Here is a 17,970-nt window from a genome sequence, read left to right as displayed (position 1 = left end):
CATCTAGATACTGCCTTAGACTTTAGAAAATTTTAGCATATAATTTTCAGGTCAGAATTTCTACAAGTAATGAAGATCACAATGTTGAATATTTTCAAAATTAAATAATAGTTTTACTGTATAACCAACTTCCATTTTGTAGTAGACAGAATCTTCATAATGCTGAAACAACTTTTTGCAAAGTGAAAGCTTCCATGTGATATCAAACTAAGAATCTGATTGATTTCCTCTGAACTGAATTTGGCATGAGGTAGATAACTAAAATGTATTAATTAATGCAGTTCGTTATGTGTTTTTACAGAAACTACTGCAGTCCCATGTTTTTTAGACAACTAAAATGTATTAATTAATGCAGTTCGTTATGTGTTTTTACAGAAACTACTGCAGTTCCCATGCATGGACTGAACTATAAATTAAGTATGAAATACCCTCCCTGGGGATTATGCTTTAGCATAATCACAAAAGACGTGGGAAAAAAAGGTGTATAAAGTCTGCAAAGGGAAGTCATCAAGATGTCAGCATGAAAATACATACTCTATTAATTGTCAGGGGCAAATCTTCAACTGATAATCAGAAGTTGTAATAGCAAAACAAGTATGGTTCTAAGAAAGTTGTGATGGTCCATAATTATATCTTTGTTGAACACATATCACTTATTGTTCATGATAGTCAAAATAGTCATATTAGTTCATAATATTTTACAATGTCCATAAATGTATCAGAAACATTGCTGCCCTGACAACATATCAGATTCCTTAAAAAACAATCAAGGGAAGAACAGTTGATATCAAGATCTTTATGCAAAAATGTGTTACGTCTGAAAAATTTACCATTCAGCTTACATACATTAATGCCACGGTAATCAGGTTACTATTATATAAAAAAGTGGCCCAAAATATTAACAAAACATGTCCTTTTGATGTGTCAATGTAAATATATACCTCATTATCAACATATATCTATCAAGATGTTTTCTGTGCTTTTTCCTATTCTATCAAACTATGTTGGCACATGCGCTCATTCCCAAACCACCCTCAGTCTCATACTCTTTTAAAGTTCCCCTCAATCATGCAAACCAGAGAAAGGTAAACATATTTAATAGAAATTTAATATTACTTGTTTCAAGTGATTCTCAATTTTGGATGTTAGTGAAATGTAATTACATTTATTATAAAACAAAGTTTGGGGTTTGAGTCTCATTTCACAACAGATCATTTGCTAATAGGATATTGTTAATTTACCATTTTTTAATGTGATGAGCTAATGCAAGTAAAAGTGGTTTGCCAACTTTAGAGCCCTAAACAACTTAGTAGCTGCTTACAAGAATTTGAAGTCCTAGCTTCTGCGATAGTAATATTCTGTGAACCTCTTACAATAGAACCAAAATGGGTGGAAAACAGTGAAGATTCTACTTTAGACTTATTACTAAAAAACCCACAGTATTAGAATAGGAACATAGTGCAACTTTAGGTGAAAAGCTACCTTTTCTATAAATGTCAATGTTTCAAGTAGGTTTTTGCAAGAAGCATGTCAACCAAAGATCACGTTTTAATTGGCATGTCTGGTTTGATTGACTTAAGGCAAAATAATCTAGAACAATGTATACAATATATAGTTACAGGGTTTAAACTTTTGCTGAACTAGAAAAGACTAACACAGAGGTGAATAACACCGGTGTATTTTCTCTAACATAATTAACTTTCATTCTTTACCAGGCCTATTTGAAATTAGTGGCCATCTAAGGGTATATTTGCACACACGTCCCTTGAGAAAAACAGAAAACTATGGAATCTTTAACAAGTTCAGAAACACACAATTCCAAATTATCTAATTTACTGATAATCCAATTTCTCAATGTTTCTAAATTCTTGGTTAAAATGGTTCATTTATCAACTGAGTGTTAAAAATGTCACACTTATTTTAGAATTTTCTGAACTATGACATTGTTATATTTGCATGCTACCAAAACAGTTACTTGAAAAATATAAAATGTCAGTAAGTCAAAATTTGAGGCAATCAATAACACTTTTTTTTTTCAATTAGCTTCTAAAACTTGAATTGTGTGCTAGTGACTTTAAGCCTGAATAAGTTGATGCGTTAAACAAATTTCTTTGATGTTGCAAAACTCCAATTAAAAAAATAAATTTTAATTCACATTTAATAATAATTTGCTTCTAAGCTGCTTCTAATTTGAATTTCACTAAATTTCCTGTGCTTAATTTATGCATCATTTACACATATTATTAATTCTTGCATATTGATGTATTTAAAAATAATTTTTAAAGCTGTCAATGGTGTTTGGTGGCAGTTTCATGAAACAGATAACAAAATATGCAGCGGCAGTTCAAATTTTAGCAGCTTGCAAAATCGAATCCATTTCTCCATTGTCAAACTTGTATTTCTGAGGATTTATTAGCTTATTTGTCATTATAAACACGAAATGCTTTTCTACACTTGGATAATAATAGCACATTTTCTGGCTTCCCCTTGGCTAGAGGCATAGACATTTTTCTCTAAAGTAACTGGAACACGGATTTGCTGTGGTACAATAAGAACAGTCTCTCAGCTGTACCAAGATAGCCTAGAAACCATGCTTTTATCATACTTTTAAATTTGCAGGTTCAATTGAATGAAGCTGTTAGAAAGTTATTTTGTCATCAACTGACTTTAAACCATTATATATCCCATATTCTTAGATAAATTCCATACATTTTATCCATTTTTTCCTCTTACTAACCATAACATTATAAAGGAAAATTTATCTTTAACACCTCAGGTGTTGGGACACTAAATAAACTCCATACATTTTATCTACTTTTTTTTTTTCTCTTAACCACCACAAAGTTATAGTTAGAAGGCAACTCTTCAACAACTGTTTGGATCAGTTTGAATCCCTGCTGAGAATTTGCATTTCTAACAAGTTCCCAGGAAGTTATACATCAGAATCAGCTGGGGGATCTTGTTAAACCTTAGATTCAGCAGGGAACTTGTTAGAAATGCAAATTCTCAGCAGGGGTTCGAACCAGAATGAACTGTTTCCAAGCCCTGTTGGATTTTAAATGATCATAGACGCATTGCAGAATTGCCATTTTTCTACTTTGGTCAGTCTCTTTCACAGGAAGGAATCACTTCCAATTCTCTGAATCTAAAGCCCTTGTCTTTTCACTCCGTCGCAAGGCTTCCTCTTTCCACATCATCTGCCAAAAACCCTTTTCTGACTTTGAAATTCATCCCAGCTCATGGTTCAGATGTGAGTTTCTGTAACTCTTCATGGAAGTCATCCTGAAAATCTCGATGTAGGTTAAGATTATACACTTAGATGTATTTTAATGCTACTAATAACTTCTTTATTACTATTGCTTGCAAAACTGCCACACCCTTAAAAATTTAACTAACCCAAATTGCCCTATCCCAGGTATAGAAACTTGAAGGCTTGAATTCTAATTTGTCATTAAATAATTCCAAGGTATCTAATGAGAGTAACTGATTCTAAAACATATTTCCTCCAATGATCCTAATATTTACTACCTTGTCCCAAGCTGGAAATCCCGGTAGTGTAGTGGTTAAGAGATACAGCTGTTAACCAAAAGGTCGGCAGTTCGAATCCACCAGGTGCTTCTTGGAAACTCTAGGAGGCAGTTCTACTCTGTCCTACAGGGGGTCACTATGAGTCAGAATCCATTCGATGACAGAAGGTTTGGTTTTTTGGTTTGTCCCAAGTTACAGAATAAAAATGCAACTACTTAGGAGTATCACAGCAATTTTCATCTCAATTATGTTGATGTGTTTTACTTAATACAGCTAACTCTTAAGCATAATCCTCATAGCTTTTAAGAATTTACTCTTCAGTTTCACCTCAAACAAAAAGCAAGGTAACAGCAGTTTTGTAAACTATGAAATTCCATCAATTTGTATACATTTCTACTACCATGAAAATATTCAGTTTCACTGCAATCTGGCATTAGTACCAGTAGCTTAAGGTATCTGCAAAATTTAGAACAGGTTTTCCTTGCTGGGGAGAAATATGTGGCAGTCTGCTTAGGTAAAGATTTACAGCCTTAGGGGCAGTTCTGCTCTGTCCTATAGGGTCGCTAATGAGTCGGAATCCACTGGTGGTAGTGGGTTTGGTTTGGTTCCTCGCTAATTCCAAATCAGAAGATTTAACTCTTTCAGGTTTAAAAACGCAAATACTAAAAAAATCAAGAAGCTAGTTGAGGACTCTCTAACAAACATTTATAAACTTTAAAACTTCAAAATTTAGAGAAAGGTGAGGAACCTAGCTAAAAATATACCACTGACAGATTTTCAAGCTATGAATATTGATAGCTTCTCCCGATAAAATTTAGTCTACTTCAGTAATTAAAAAAAAAAAAAATCCCAAGATATAAAATGGAACGTTTTAAAACCGCTGGCCTAGCCAGAAATCCCTAGGTGGCTACTGTGAAAAAAAAACTGTCTGGATTCTCACAGCAAAATGGTTAAGGAGAATGGCCGGGATGAAATTCAGGAGTGACGCCTGGGAAAAGTTATCTTCTTGTTTCTTTCGCGGGCAGAGTAACCTGAACAGAGACCTCCAGCTCCTCTGCAACTCTCCAAACTCTCACCTGTGAACACCTCTCCAGACACCAGCACAGCCGGCAGTGGGGAGAGGGCGTAGCCTGCGCGAGATCACTGCCCTGAGAGTACCAAAAAACGGAAAGCCACAAGAAACTCGCCAGATTAAAAGGACGGATATAATATGTATAACAGGTTCCCAAACTTTTCAGAGAACCTCAGGTTAAGTCCCGTCTAAGGTCGCTTAAGACTCCGGCTGTGATAGGTGCGTCTTTCCCCAACATCTTTACCACAAAACTGACCTTGCCAGGTTTCTTTCATCCACATACCCAACACACTTGCCCAAGCCAAAAAAAAAAAAAAAAAAACCATTGCCGACTCATAGCGACCCTAACCCTCCAAACCAAAGACTCCGCTACAGGCAGCCCACAGAAACCATCAAATTCCCGAAGAAACCTGACCGCTCTATAAAGCCTCCCGGAAGAAGAAAAGATCAGATGAGACCGGCTCAGCGGGGTCTTCCCAAGATGACCCCGGAGTTAACGTATTTATTTCACGCTGCAAATGCTGCTGCTTTACAGAGATATTTCATGCTGGAACTCTGCATGGAGCTGAAGACAAAGTAACGTTTTTATTAATGTTATAATTATTATAATTATTCTTTAACAAAGCTATTAAATAACCTGTACAAAGCCCGGCCAGGCCCTAGCAAAAACTCAAGCACCATTTCAAATCTCCCAAGGTCCTCCCGTTTTAATTCAGAGGCGTTTCCTATATACAAAGGCCAGCCCAGAGTGGTCCCCAAGAACTGCAAGTCTCCCTGACAGTGGCAATGGTTCAGACCTTGGAACCGCACTGAGGTAACGCGGAGCTCCTAACTGTGACCCAAGTGGCCTAAGCTCCCAACCCTACCTCCCTTGATCCTCCTGGGCACTGGGTCCCTGTTCGGGGAATCTGGGGGCCTGGCGCCGCTTCGAGGGGCGGGCAGCGGGAAGAGGTAAGTCCCTCTGCTGGGTCTCGTCGGGCCAGCTGCCCACAGACCCCCAGTCCCTACAGGATCTCCCCGCAGAGATGTTGGGAAGGGAGTCCGAGGAGGAAGAGGCCTCGGGGTCGGGCGGCCCCTGGTGGGCTCACAGATCCCGCGGATCCTCCCGCTTGACCCCAGCCTCGGCAATTTTGAGCTTCTTATTCTGGTGCGTCTTAACGTGCTTGGCGAGGTGGTCGCTGCGCATGAAGCGCTTACCGCACTCTGGGCAAGCGAAGCGCTTCTCGCCGGTATGAGTCCGCAGGTGCCGCTGCAGCTCGTCCGACCGAGTGAAACTCTTACCGCAAAACAGCCAGTTGCACACGAAGGGCCGCTCGCCCGTGTGCCAGCGAAGGTGCGCCTTCAGGTGCGAGGTCTTGCCGTACACCTTGCCACAGCCGGGCACGTGGCACACGTGCTGCTTCTTCTTGCCCGGCTCCGCCTCGGGGGTGCCGCCCGCCGCCTGGCAGTTGGGGCAGCGGCAGCGGCGGCACCTCCTGGCCGTGGCCGCCAGGGGGGCCTTGGTCTGCAACAGCGCGGCAATCTGGCTCTGGTACTGCGCAAAGTCCGACGGGCCCAACACCAGGCCCCGCTGTAGGGCGGCTGCTGCAGCGGCGGCGGCCGCCGAGGCGGGGTAGCGAGGCGCGTGGGGGCCCCCTGCACAGGCGCCGGGGAGGCTGCCCCCCGGAACCCCGGATGATCCTGGCCCGGCGCCGGCCTGCGGGATGCTCCACCAGGGCAGGTCGTCCGGGGCCGGGTTAGGAGACAGCTGGCGGCAAGTAGGCGGCGGGGGCGGTGGCGGCGGCAGCAAGTTGGAGTAGCCGGGCGGCAGCGCCGCCTGCGTCGCGTAGGGCACGTAGGCGGGCGCGCAGCTGGAGGGCAGCGCCGCCATGCTCGAGGGCAACATCTTGACCGGCGAGAACTCATATGGGTACGAGGGATCGGCGGGGGGTGTAAGCGGCAGCTCGTGTGCTGCCCCGAAAGACGGCTGCAGGTGTGTCTTCTGCGGCGTAAGCCCCAGGCTGGGGTGCGGGGGCGGCAGCGAGCTTGGCGAGTGCGCCGGCATGTCGGCTGTCCACGGGTGGAAGAGCCTGGAGGGTGAGCCCAGCGCGGGGTCGTAGGGCACCTGTAGGAAGTCCGGGGGCGCCACCGCGCCCGGCTGGCCTATCCGGCTACAGGTGGCAGCCAGCAGCGCCAGGGGCGAATGTTTGCCCAGGTCCGGAGAGGCGCTAGGGGTGCGGTCCTGCATGAGCAGCGGCGGGGGAGAGTGAAGATACAAAAGGTTAGGGCTCCAGGCACTGTTTCCGGCCGGCCCACCACCTCTCGCCCCCACGACGGCTATTATATCGCCGCCCCTCCCTCACCCTGACCCCCGCTGCTCCTCCCCCGCCACCGCACTCCAAGCACGCACCCACCGGTTTCGGGAAACTTTTGGTGCCTGCTTTATCTGAACGCGGAACGCGCCTTCCGCTTCCCGCTAAACAACTTGGTGCAAACAGTCGCCATCCAGCCTGAGAAGCAGGCGCAAAGTGGGAGGGGAGAGATCTGACGGGCCGCCCAGGGCTCCGCGGTCAGCAAGAGTCTTGAAAACACCCACAGCCTGGCTGCCCATGCGCCCTCCTCCCCGTCTTTTAAGCTCTCGTTTCTACGCTACCTCGCGCTCCTCCCCAGCCTGCACAAGGCTGAAATCAACAGGAGGGCCCAGCAGGGTGAGCTCAGGCCCTGTTCTCGGCCAGTCGCGCACCTCCGCGTAGCCCTCCCCAAACGGCGACATTCTTGACACCAGGTTAGGTGTGAAGTTGGCGTGGGCACCCCTTCCTCCGAGCTTTTTTGCCAATTCTGACTCCAGGGGCACCCACCGAGCGGGGTTCTCTTTGAGATTCAGGGTGCACGGACCGCCTGGCGAGATGGATCACAGCCCTTCCCCTTGATCCCCCTCCTGGCCCTGACCTGGAGGAAGGCTTGCAGCGAATCGTTCCGGAGGACGGCCACCGCGGCCATGGCTACAGCTTGAGGACCACTGGATGCGGAGCAGGGCGCCGCCGAGGCATGGAGACCCGAAGGCGAGGACGAGTGACCTCCCAGATTCCCTCCCTGGCGCCGACTCAGCACACCCAGGGCCCTCCCCGTCCGCGCCCCTCGCCGCTCCCGGCTCGTTCGCCCTGCGCGCGGTCTGAGCGCTTCAGGATCACCTCCAAGAATTTGATAAGGACTTTGCTGGGCCGCCAGCCAGTCAGAGGGAAGATTTATGGCTTTGAAGTTTGCCGCTACCCAATCATCAAAGAATAGCGGCTCTTTCAGAAGCGAAAGCAAATCCTTTGAATCCACAAAGCTCCTATGGTGTGTTTGTTGGTCTGGATAAAAGAACTGATTATTAGGGGGGATGGGAAGGGAGGAGATAAAGGCGGGACAATTAATGAAGTAATCACTATGTGGGAAATGTATATACACAAATAATTGGATTTTCCTGATCAAAGAGGGCCTTGCCGCCTGGAGACCCGCGCTTGGGTTACTCGAGACACTCGATCTCCCTCCCCTTTACCCTCTCCCCACCCCCGCAATTAAAGATTTGCACCGAGGCAGCACCCAAAGTGACAAAGTGTCTTTGTTATCTCCAGAGAAATCTGCCTTCGGCCTCCAGGCGCGGCATTTTAACGCGACAAGGATAACTCTCCCCCGGTACTTGCAAGCCCCACGTCCGTACAACGCGTGCACCCGTCCGCGCACACTGCAGACCCGAGCGAGTTCCTGGGGCGGGGCGTGGGACTGACCGCGATTGGCCAACTTTGTGTCCCTCCGCCCGCCTCGGGTGGAGCCGCTGGCAGGGCTAGTGACCCGGGGCGGGGCTGGGCGGCCGCCCAGGACGGCTGTGGGTGGCGCGCACGTTCCTGGTCCTCCTGCCTGAGGAGCCACCGGGGCTCGCTTCTGACAATGCTGCTGGCGACCTGGAAGTTTTCGTCAGGCCGAAACTTTTGCAAATAGTGAAACTAGAAAACCTTCACCGTGCTTACCCCCCAAAATGAGCTTGGCAGGACACCCAGAACAACACCTAATATAAACCCGAGGAGGGGAGAGGAATACAGCCCAGCTCAGTGCTACCTAGCCTTTTTCTCCCCAGGCGGGCAGTCCTGGACGCCGTGGAGGTCCGGAAGGGCCGCCGACCGCAGTTAGGCTCCACGGAAGCTCCCGATGTTAGCAGTTTCTCCCGTGAAGGCCTGGCAAGCGAGCGAGTGCTCGCAAGCCACACAGATCTACGAGGGAACTACTCCCCAAAAAGGAGGGGGCTGAAGATCTTTTTTTTTTTTTTGGTACAACAAATCGCAAGTCCTAAGAGGGGAACTCCCAAAGGGGAAAGAAAAGTCTATACAAACTCTTGTTCCTGTCACGTTTGGAAAGAAAAGTACTTCAACAGGCCTGCCACGGTTGAGGCAGGGGAGCGCTCTCCAGGGTGTTTTCCCCAAACCCTGGCCTGGGGCCCACGCTCGGCCGCGGCGAGACAGCCGGCCACTTGTGTAGCTTGTCCCACCGGGCTGCAGCGAGGGCAGCCTCCGTACGAGGCGCGTGCTGCCCGGAAGGTGTCGACACCCCGATCGCCTCACCCAGGAGCGCTGGGACGGATAGGAGAAAGGAGTGGGCGGGGCGCCACCGGGCCCTGGCGGCACTGGGGGCGTTAGGGGCCGGGCGCCGCCCCCGAGGACTCTAGCAGGCTGCAGCAGCTCACAGCTTCTCGTCCGGCCTCCCCGCGGACACAGGTCTCCTCTCTCCGAGGCCGCCGGCCGCTCGGAGACTCCCCGACCAGCTTGTGCTGTTTAAAGGGTTGAGCGAGCGCGGCCTCTCGCACAGCTATCCGCGAGGTCTCTAGGGCCTGCGGCCGAAAGCCTCTCGTCCTTGCGCTTCACGTTTCTCGCGTCCGCATCGCGGCCGGGACTGAAGTGAGGGGGTGCACAGGATGGTCCAACTCGCGGTGCAGAGACCACCAGTTAGCTCAACTCTGACAGGCTTCGGATTTGGAGTCTGGGCTGAATGTTGGTGAGCCGGTACTCCCCGGTACATTACCCCCAGGCCCACAGTACCTCACGTCAAGCGCTCGGCGGCGGAAACGCGTGCAGCCTGCTTTTGCTTCGAGAGTTGCTCAGTGAAACGTCTTAATGAAGACGCATGGGTAGCGCGTGCCCCAAACACGTTTGGCAACTCACCCCCCCCTTCTCGCCGAAGAGTGGTCACCCCGCGACTAAGAGCAGAGACGGTGACGCTCCTCTGACACGGCCTGGCTCCTCCTGGAGATTGTGTCGGGGTGCTCAGAGGCCCAACGACCTGTTCCCCACCCCACGCCCCGTCCAGGAGTCCAATACCCGCGAAGCCTGGGACGCGAGGGACTCTTTTTGTCGGATTCAGGTCAGAGGCCGGGGACCTCTGGGGCATACACTCGGGCCGGCACTTGTCCGCACGGTCGAAGCTGGTCCCTTAGCATCTCTGTTCACTCTCCCGTCTTCCTTCAAGCTCTTCGAGCCGCCCCCCCGCCTCGCGCCTTATCCCGGGAGGTGGGCCAGGCTTGGCCAAGTGGGCTACAATCTGTATTCTGTTTTACCAAAAAAAAAAAAAAAAAGAAGGCAAGAAAAGCCTATCCACACTTCCAACGTTATAGGAGAGGTGTCTCCATGAGTCAATTAAACCACCATCAGTGGTCAACAGGACGAAAAGGGAGTAGTGACTTGGTGCTTAAGGGCTCGGACTCCGAAGTACGATTTTCGCACCTTGCCACTTTGTAGTTGGTGACCTTGGGCAAGCTGTTGTTGGTTGCCATGGAGTCGACTCATGGCGACCCAATGTGTGCAGAATAGAAATGCTCCAAAGGGTTTTCAAGGCTGTGACCTTTCGAAAGCAGGCCCTAGACCTGTCTTCCCAGGTGCCTCTGGGTGGCTTGGAAGCGCTTAACCGTTTGCACCGCCCAGGGACTCGTTTTGGGCAAGTAACTCAACCGCTTTATGACGCAGCTTCTTCATTTTTAACCTGGAAGTCATAATAGTACTTCCCAGTAGCGTGCTTATAGGCTTAAATTACATATATATATAGTATATAATGTCCTTAGGACAGGGCAGGGCACATAGTAGGTCCTCTCTTGAGTGTTCCTGGCTCTTGGCCTCATTTCCTTTTGTGAATAGCCGCCCCAAGATTTTAGCCCTCCCAGGCTCGCTCTGAAGTTTGGAGAGAGGCTTTTCCTAACTGCTGTTTAGCCTCCCTCCCTTTGTACTCGGGGGCTTCGGAAAAACTTAATGAAGTAATGTTCGGAGCGTCCATTAAAAATGCAATGCCGGAAGATCAAAGGACAATATTTATTTTAGAAATTTGTTGCAATCACCAAGAGATACAGGTATCAAGGCCAAATGCCAGTTCCGTTACACAAAGCCCCGCGCCCGGGAAGAGCGTGTGGCTGTTCTGCCATAATGTAAGGAGACATCAAAGACCGAGCGCGCTGCAAAAGTGCGCAGCCGGGAGGGAGGGAAGGAGCCGGCAAGGGCCCGGCGCGCCCCAGACGGTGCGGGGGCTGCGGGGCGGGGGTCAGTTCAAAGAGGTATCCGCTGGGGTGCGAGTTCACAGGAGGGAAGATTTAATGGGCTTTCTTTTGTTTATGGGTGTGTTTCTGTTTGTGCACAGAGGACCCAGGAACTCCTATGTGGTCCTCCTGCACCGGGAGGGGGCGGGGGCCAAGCCGCGAATCCGGAGCAAACTCTCACCGCGGGGGGGGGGGAGGGGGAGGGTGTTGAATACCCGTCTCCAGGCGGCGGCAGGCGCAACGGAGCCGCTCTCTAAGAGGCTATCCAAGCAGCGGGGTTCCGAGGCTGGGAAGTTTGCATCACATTTTCTTCGAGGGCGGGCAGGCTGGGAGCCGGCTAGCGCCGACCCGGTGCAACCTGCCAGTAGACGAGGGTAGGTGAACCCGAAGAGGCACTGGAGTGGTGGGCGGATCTGCGCTGAGCACTCTGGGATCCGCTCCAGAAAAGTGTTTGCTGAAAACTCTTGGTGTTGCTATTTCGCGCCCAAACCTGGTACCTCGCCTCCGGTTTTTTCTTGCAACAACCGGGGACCCACGCCTCCGGTATAAATTCAACCAGATAACTACCCCTCTCCAGCTGATCTATACATTATTTGGGGGGCATTTCAACAAATCCGTAATCCATTGGCCCTTTGGAGCTGTAGAGTGTTGCTTAACCGGCCGGACCTCATTCCCTACCTCAACCTTCCGATTGCGCCCCACTGCCTAATGAATACAGTATCAGTCATTGCTTTATTAAAGGTGCTGGGGTGGGGGGCAGAATTTTCCTCGTGCTATGGCACTAGTTTTTTTTTTTTTTTTTTAAGGCATGGAGCCTCCGGAGGACGCCTGTACATGTCTTCTGCCATCTACAACCAAGTATTCTTAGAGCAATCACTCGGCAGCCTTTTGAAGTCCTGCTGGAGCAGAAAGCTGCTATTGTTCTCAGCTCACAACATGGAAGGAATCTAACCTTGCATCTTCAATTTGAGTTTTTTTTTTTTTTTTTAATGGTGGTGGGGGGAGGGGTTGCAATCTGATACTCTCCGAGTTAACTTCGAGGAATTGGAGTGGTCTGCAAGTTTAAGCTGCAGACTAAGTCACAGATGCCCTAACGCCTGCGTCTGAAATAGGGGCTCTTGAGCATTAATATGGCCAAGTGCTTTTAGTCGCAAGCAATTATAATGCTGGGAACCTTTGGAAAACACTAGATTGGTGACCAAGTTTTCTCTTGCTATAAAAATGGGAGAGTTTCCTCAACTGGAAACCTTGAGTTAATTTCAAGCTTCAAAATTGCATCAAGGGATGAAGGAATGAAATTCTGCAACTAGAAGGGACCTTTTATCTTAAAGGATTCTACTCCCTCAATTGATAGCAACAGGAAATAGTGTTTGCATAATGACATGTGTTACGCGTGCACAGTGCTGTGAGCTCTAGTAGATGTTCAAGAAATTATTGCTCATTGGAGTGGGGTGGTAGAGGGGAATTGTGTGTTCTAGTGTCACCCACACAATGATTGGTGCTACAGAGCACACAAATGGAGTGGGAACTCAGAGGAGATGATTGGGGAGGGCTAGAATAGTTAAGAAGGCCTTATCAAGGAGCTGGTTGGTGTTTGGAGGGACCCATGGAATTTTAATAGGGTGGATAAAAAGGAAGAAGGTGGAGAAGAGAACAGGCAACTGAAGGGAAGAGAACTATCCGTTCAGTGAGGAGCTAAACAACCACTAAAAACAAATCGATTCTGACTCATAGTGACCCTATAGATGATAAAAATTTAGCCTTTGATTTGCTGGTGTAGACAGGGTGGGGCCAGATTAGAGATGTCAGGGAGAGGAGTTTGGCCTCAATTCTATATGTAGTAAGAATTTAGTGTAGGTTCCTGAGCAAGTGGGTTCAACTGGATTTCTAAAACCTCTTTCCTTAGGAGGATTGGTTTGCAGCAAGCTGAAGGGATAGATGCAGAGACAGTTAACTAGGTGTGAGATGCTGGAGACCAGGATTGGGCACTGGAGTGAGGGGGTTGGAGTGGGAGTGATGTTTTAAAAGGGAAAAGAGCAAAACTTGGTGATAGGTTAGAATAAGAGATAAAAAGAGAAAAAATAAAGAAGAACTGCTGTTCTCAACAAATGGTGCTGGGACAATTGGATGTCCACATGTAAAAGAATGGAATTGACCCCCTTCCTCTCATTTTACACAAATATTAACTATAAATGGATCATGAAGCTAAATGTAAGAAAGAGTTAAACTATAAAACTCTAGAAGGCAACATAGGAGTAATTTTCATGACCTTGGGTTGGGCAAAGCCTTCTTAGATAAAGCACAGATGACAAAAGAAAAAATAGATACATTGGATGTCATCAAAATTAAAACTTTTGAACTTCAAAGGACTCTCGAGAAAGTGAAAAGACAACCCAAAGAATGGGAGAAAATATTTGCAAATCATATATGTAACAAAAGGTTTATACCTAGAATATATAAAGAACTCTTTCAACTCAACAGTGAATAGATAAATAACCCAATTAAAAAATGAGCAAAAGATCTGAAAGGACTTTTCTCCAGAGAAGATATACAAATGGCCAATACGCACACAAAAAGATGCTCAACATTATTAGCCATCAGTAAAATGCAAATCAAAACCACAGCGGGTTACCACTTCACACCTACTTAAAAAAAAAAAAAAAACTAGGATGGCTGAAATAAGAAAAGATAATAACAAGTGTTGGCAAGGATGTAGAGAAACTGGAACACTCATTACTGGTGAAAACATAAAAACGCAGTCACTTTAGAAAACGATTTGGCAGTTCCTCAAAATATTAAACAAAGAGTTAGAATTGTATTCCTAGGTGTATACCAAAGAGAATTAAAAACATGTGCGCACACATCATCTGTACGTGAATGTTCATAGGAGCATTATTCACAATAGCCAAAAGGTAGAAACAATACAAATGTCCATCAACTGATGAATGGGTAAACAAAGTGTGGCACATCCACACAATGGAATACTGTTCAGCCACAGAAAGGATTAAGTAGTGATACATGCTACAACATGAACTTTGAAAATATTAAGCTAAGTGAAAGGAGCCCATAACAAAAAATCAGCTATAGTAGGTTTCTATTTATATGAAATGTCTAGAATAGGCATATCCAGAAGGAGAAAATAGATTAATGGATGCCTGGGGCCTGGGGCATGGTGGGGAATAGCGCATGACTGCTAATGGGTATTTTTTTTTTTTTTTGGTGGGGGTGAAAATGTTCTAGAATTGATCTTAGTGATGGTTGTACCACTCTGTGAATATACAAAAAACCATTGAATTGTGCACTTTAAATGGATGAATTGTATACGTGAATTATATTTCAATAAAGCTATCAGAAAAAAAGCAAAAGGACCCTGAGGATTTAGCCTGTGTGGCAGCAAGAGTGGTTCAGTTGCTGACAGAAATGGGATAATAAGGAAGACAATTTGGGGTTAAGTAGAAGTACTGAATTCATTTTGTGGCTGTTGAATCTGAGATTTTGGCCGGATGTTCACGTCAAAATGCCTGCAGAAAGCTAGATGTATAGGGAATGATATAGTGACAAGGATTCGTGAGCTTCTGGTAAGTAGGCAGTGGCTGAAAAAGGGCTCATTGGAGTGAGTGGAGATGAAGCAGGTAGAGAAAAGCTACAACAGAATTTGAAGGCAAACCACAATTAGAAGATGAACAGAGGGAGAAGAGCCATTAAAGCAGGCAAAGGAAAAAAGAGTTAGGCAAGGGGATACAAAGGAAGTAGAAGTGGGAGAATGAGCAAGACCACTGGACATAGCTATAGCCAGGAAGATGACTAGAGGAATCCAGGCAGAATGGTGAGAAACAGAAAGAACCCATTTGCTTGAAGAGGGAGCTTTGAGGACTTGCCTTCAGAACTGAGGTGGGCATAGAAGCTAGATCATAAGAATTTATGAAGCAGTTAGAACAGATACAGAGTCCCTGGGTGGCGCAAATGGTTAAGTGCTTGACTACTAGCTGAAAGGTTGGCAGTTTGAACCCACCCAGAGGTGCTTCAGAAGATAGGCCTGGCCTGGTGTTCTGCTTCCAAAAGGTCACAGCCTTGAAAACCATATGGAGCTCATTTTTATTCCGACACACATGGGATTCTGACAACTTGATGGCAGCTAACAATAGGGGGAAAAAAAAATTTTTTTTTTTAACAATAGGGAACATGAGTATTGAAAGGAAAATTCTCCACGTCCTATTACCTTTTTGTGGTGGCATTTGTCTCTTTAGAAGAGTGAAAGTGATAATAAATCTTTCTTTTCAACTAAGCAGTAATTTTACACATATAAAATTCTGGAAATTTGGTCTGGATATAGCAATAAAGGGGTCCCTGGATGGTGTAAATTGTTAACGCACTCAGCTGCTAACTGAAAGGTTGGAACTTTGAGTCTACCCAGAGGTGCCTTGGAAGAAAGGCTTGGTGATCTAATTCTGAAAAATCAGCCATTGAAAACCCTATGGAGCACAGTTCTACTCTGACACACATGAGATCTCCATGAATCAGATCCAGCTTGATGGAACCTGGTTTATAGCAATTAAAAAATGCATTAATATATAAGAAAATTACTTTGGCTGCAAGCCTAATGAAGATTTAATGAGAAAATTATGCATACATATAAAAAATGTAAATAAAGGCCAGATTTTCCATTTCCAGCTCTCTACGTCCAGCATCCCTGGATGGAGTTGGGGGTGGGGTTGATAATTTAGGAGAAAGAAGTGCTGGTAAGTTCTCAGCATCATGGATTTGCTCTAGTTTGTTAGCATCAGTTTATTGAGTGGCACAACTTGTGCACTATCTGCTCCAGCAAGCACTTGCACTCATGGTGTGCTTATATGACAGTGTGGCTGGAGGACAGTGATGCTGCTGTCAATCACAATAACAATATATGATCTCACTGACTTCTCTCAATAAACTTACTTTATAGGTAGGGAAATTATAGCACAGAAGGGTTAAGTAACTTGCCCAAGACCCCGTATCTTGTTACTGGTGGAGCCAGTAATTGAATCTAGGAGTGCTGGTGGCACAATGGCTAAGCTCTTGACTGCCAAGCGAAAGGCTGGCAGTTTGAACACATCCAGCAGCTCTGTGGGAGAAAGACCTGGCAATCTGCTTCTGTAACAATTACAGCCAAGAAAACACTATGGCGCAGTTCTGCTCTATCACGTGGGGTCACTCCGAACCCGTTGCCGTTGAGTCGATTCTGACACATGGCGACCCTATAGGACAGAGTAGAACTGCCCCATGGCGTTTCCAAGGAACGCCTGGTGGGTTTGAACTGCCAGCCTTTTGGTTAGCAGCCATATCTCTTAACCACTATGCCACCAGGGTTTCCATGGGGTGACTAGGAGTCAGAATCCGCTGGAGGGCAACCAACGACAACAACGTCACTCTAGAGGTCAACCTTTCAACCATCACAGTAGAGTGCCTCTCTGAGTGAATGCAAATCACTTTCTATTGGAAAAACAAATGTGTATGTCTGCAGCAACATTATTAAAGAAAAAATCTGGGATAATTTATTGGCCATTACAATCTGTTTGCTGTTTGCCTCATGGTGAAAATGTCAGTCCAAGTGAGATGTTTGCTATTTGGTTTTACCCAAGTTGAAATATGGGTTTTGACCTCAGGTATTATATTCTGGATCCATGATGCTTTCTTTCACTTCTAGAATATTCTCTTATCTTCCCCCACCCCCTATCCCAAGCCACCAGGTGGCACACAGAATCAGCTATTTGCCTTGGGGAATTATTAAACTAAAATCTTTGGAAGTTGCCACTTTTAAGAATATAGGTACATAGTGTTCCAATCTCTCTAGGGATTCAGCTGGAAATGGACTAACACAAACATCAGACCTCTAGCATGTCCCGGGTTCCATTTCAAAAGTCCCTTCTACTTCCTGTAGCCCTGACAAAGCTCTTGCCCAGGAGACTTAGTTTTGAGGAAGTAAAATCCTCTCTATTCGGGTTCCAGGACCTTGGTTTAGTTTCAAGTTGGAACTGTACGTTTTATCTTGCAGCTGCCTCTGCAGCATTGCTGAGCTTCCTTTGCAGGGTACCAGCACCTAGCCCCTCTCCATTTGCTCTCTTCTCCCTCTCTCCCCTTTTCATGGCCAAGCGCTTAACCAAATCTCACATCCTCTAAGATCTTGCTATCCAATCTGGTAGCCACAGTCATATACTAGTATTTAAATTTAAACTGATTAAGATTTCATTTACTCAGTCTGACTAGCCACATTTTCAAGTGCTCATTACACCTTCTACTGGACAGCATTGTTCTGTGCAGTCTTTTTTTGCTTTTCTTTTTAGCGCCTTAAAATGCTCTTTCTTCCACAGCACCTTTAAAAACCACAGTTTTAAGAATTTTGATCTGAAAGAGATTTTAAAGGTCATGTCATCCAATACCAATAAATTACAGATGCAACTTTGTTTTTCACAATTTTAGAGCAGTGCTCTGTGTTTGGTAAGTGGCTCTATAAACATTTACTGAGTTGCAAGTACTAAGGGACTTGGGTTAAATGCCCTGTCAGGACATTTTCCGGTAAAATATTCAACTAACTACAGAAATCAGTTGTCTTCAACAGTATAGTCTCTTAGGAGAGCTATTTCACAAATCACACATTATTTGGGGGGAGCCTCTCGAGAGTAGGGCATGTAGTATAGCCTTTTTTATTTTGTTCCAGCAGCTAACTACTCTAAGGATTAAATTTGAAGTGTGTGTGTGTATTTTATCTCAAAGTATGTCAACTTTTGCCCAGTTTTCATGATGTCTCAATCTACCTGCCAACTCTACATGTCATAAGCCAAGGAGGAATTTCCTTTTCATT

The 17,970-nt window shown here is 46.2% G+C and overlaps 1 protein-coding gene across 1 annotated transcript; it reads right to left on the bottom strand.

Annotated features, from left to right (window-relative positions):
* Positions 1–320: 320 nt before the first annotated feature.
* SP5 (Sp5 transcription factor) lies at positions 321–8,103 on the bottom strand. The gene is made up of 2 exons (XM_049887402.1): positions 7,529–8,103; positions 321–6,821 (listed from the first exon to the last, which is right to left on the bottom strand). The coding sequence occupies exons 1-2, from the start codon at positions 7,577–7,579 to the stop codon at positions 5,685–5,687; spliced, it is 1,188 nt and encodes a 395-aa protein (XP_049743359.1). The 5' UTR covers positions 7,580–8,103; the 3' UTR covers positions 321–5,684.
* Between the last annotated feature and the right edge of the window lie 9,867 nt (positions 8,104–17,970).

This window comes from Elephas maximus, chromosome 6 (genome assembly GCF_024166365.1).
Source record: "Elephas maximus indicus isolate mEleMax1 chromosome 6, mEleMax1 primary haplotype, whole genome shotgun sequence".
Lineage (NCBI taxonomy): Eukaryota > Metazoa > Chordata > Mammalia > Proboscidea > Elephantidae > Elephas > Elephas maximus.
The sequence above is the reverse complement of the archived record's forward strand: the minus strand, read 5'-3'. Positions and strand labels throughout refer to the sequence as shown.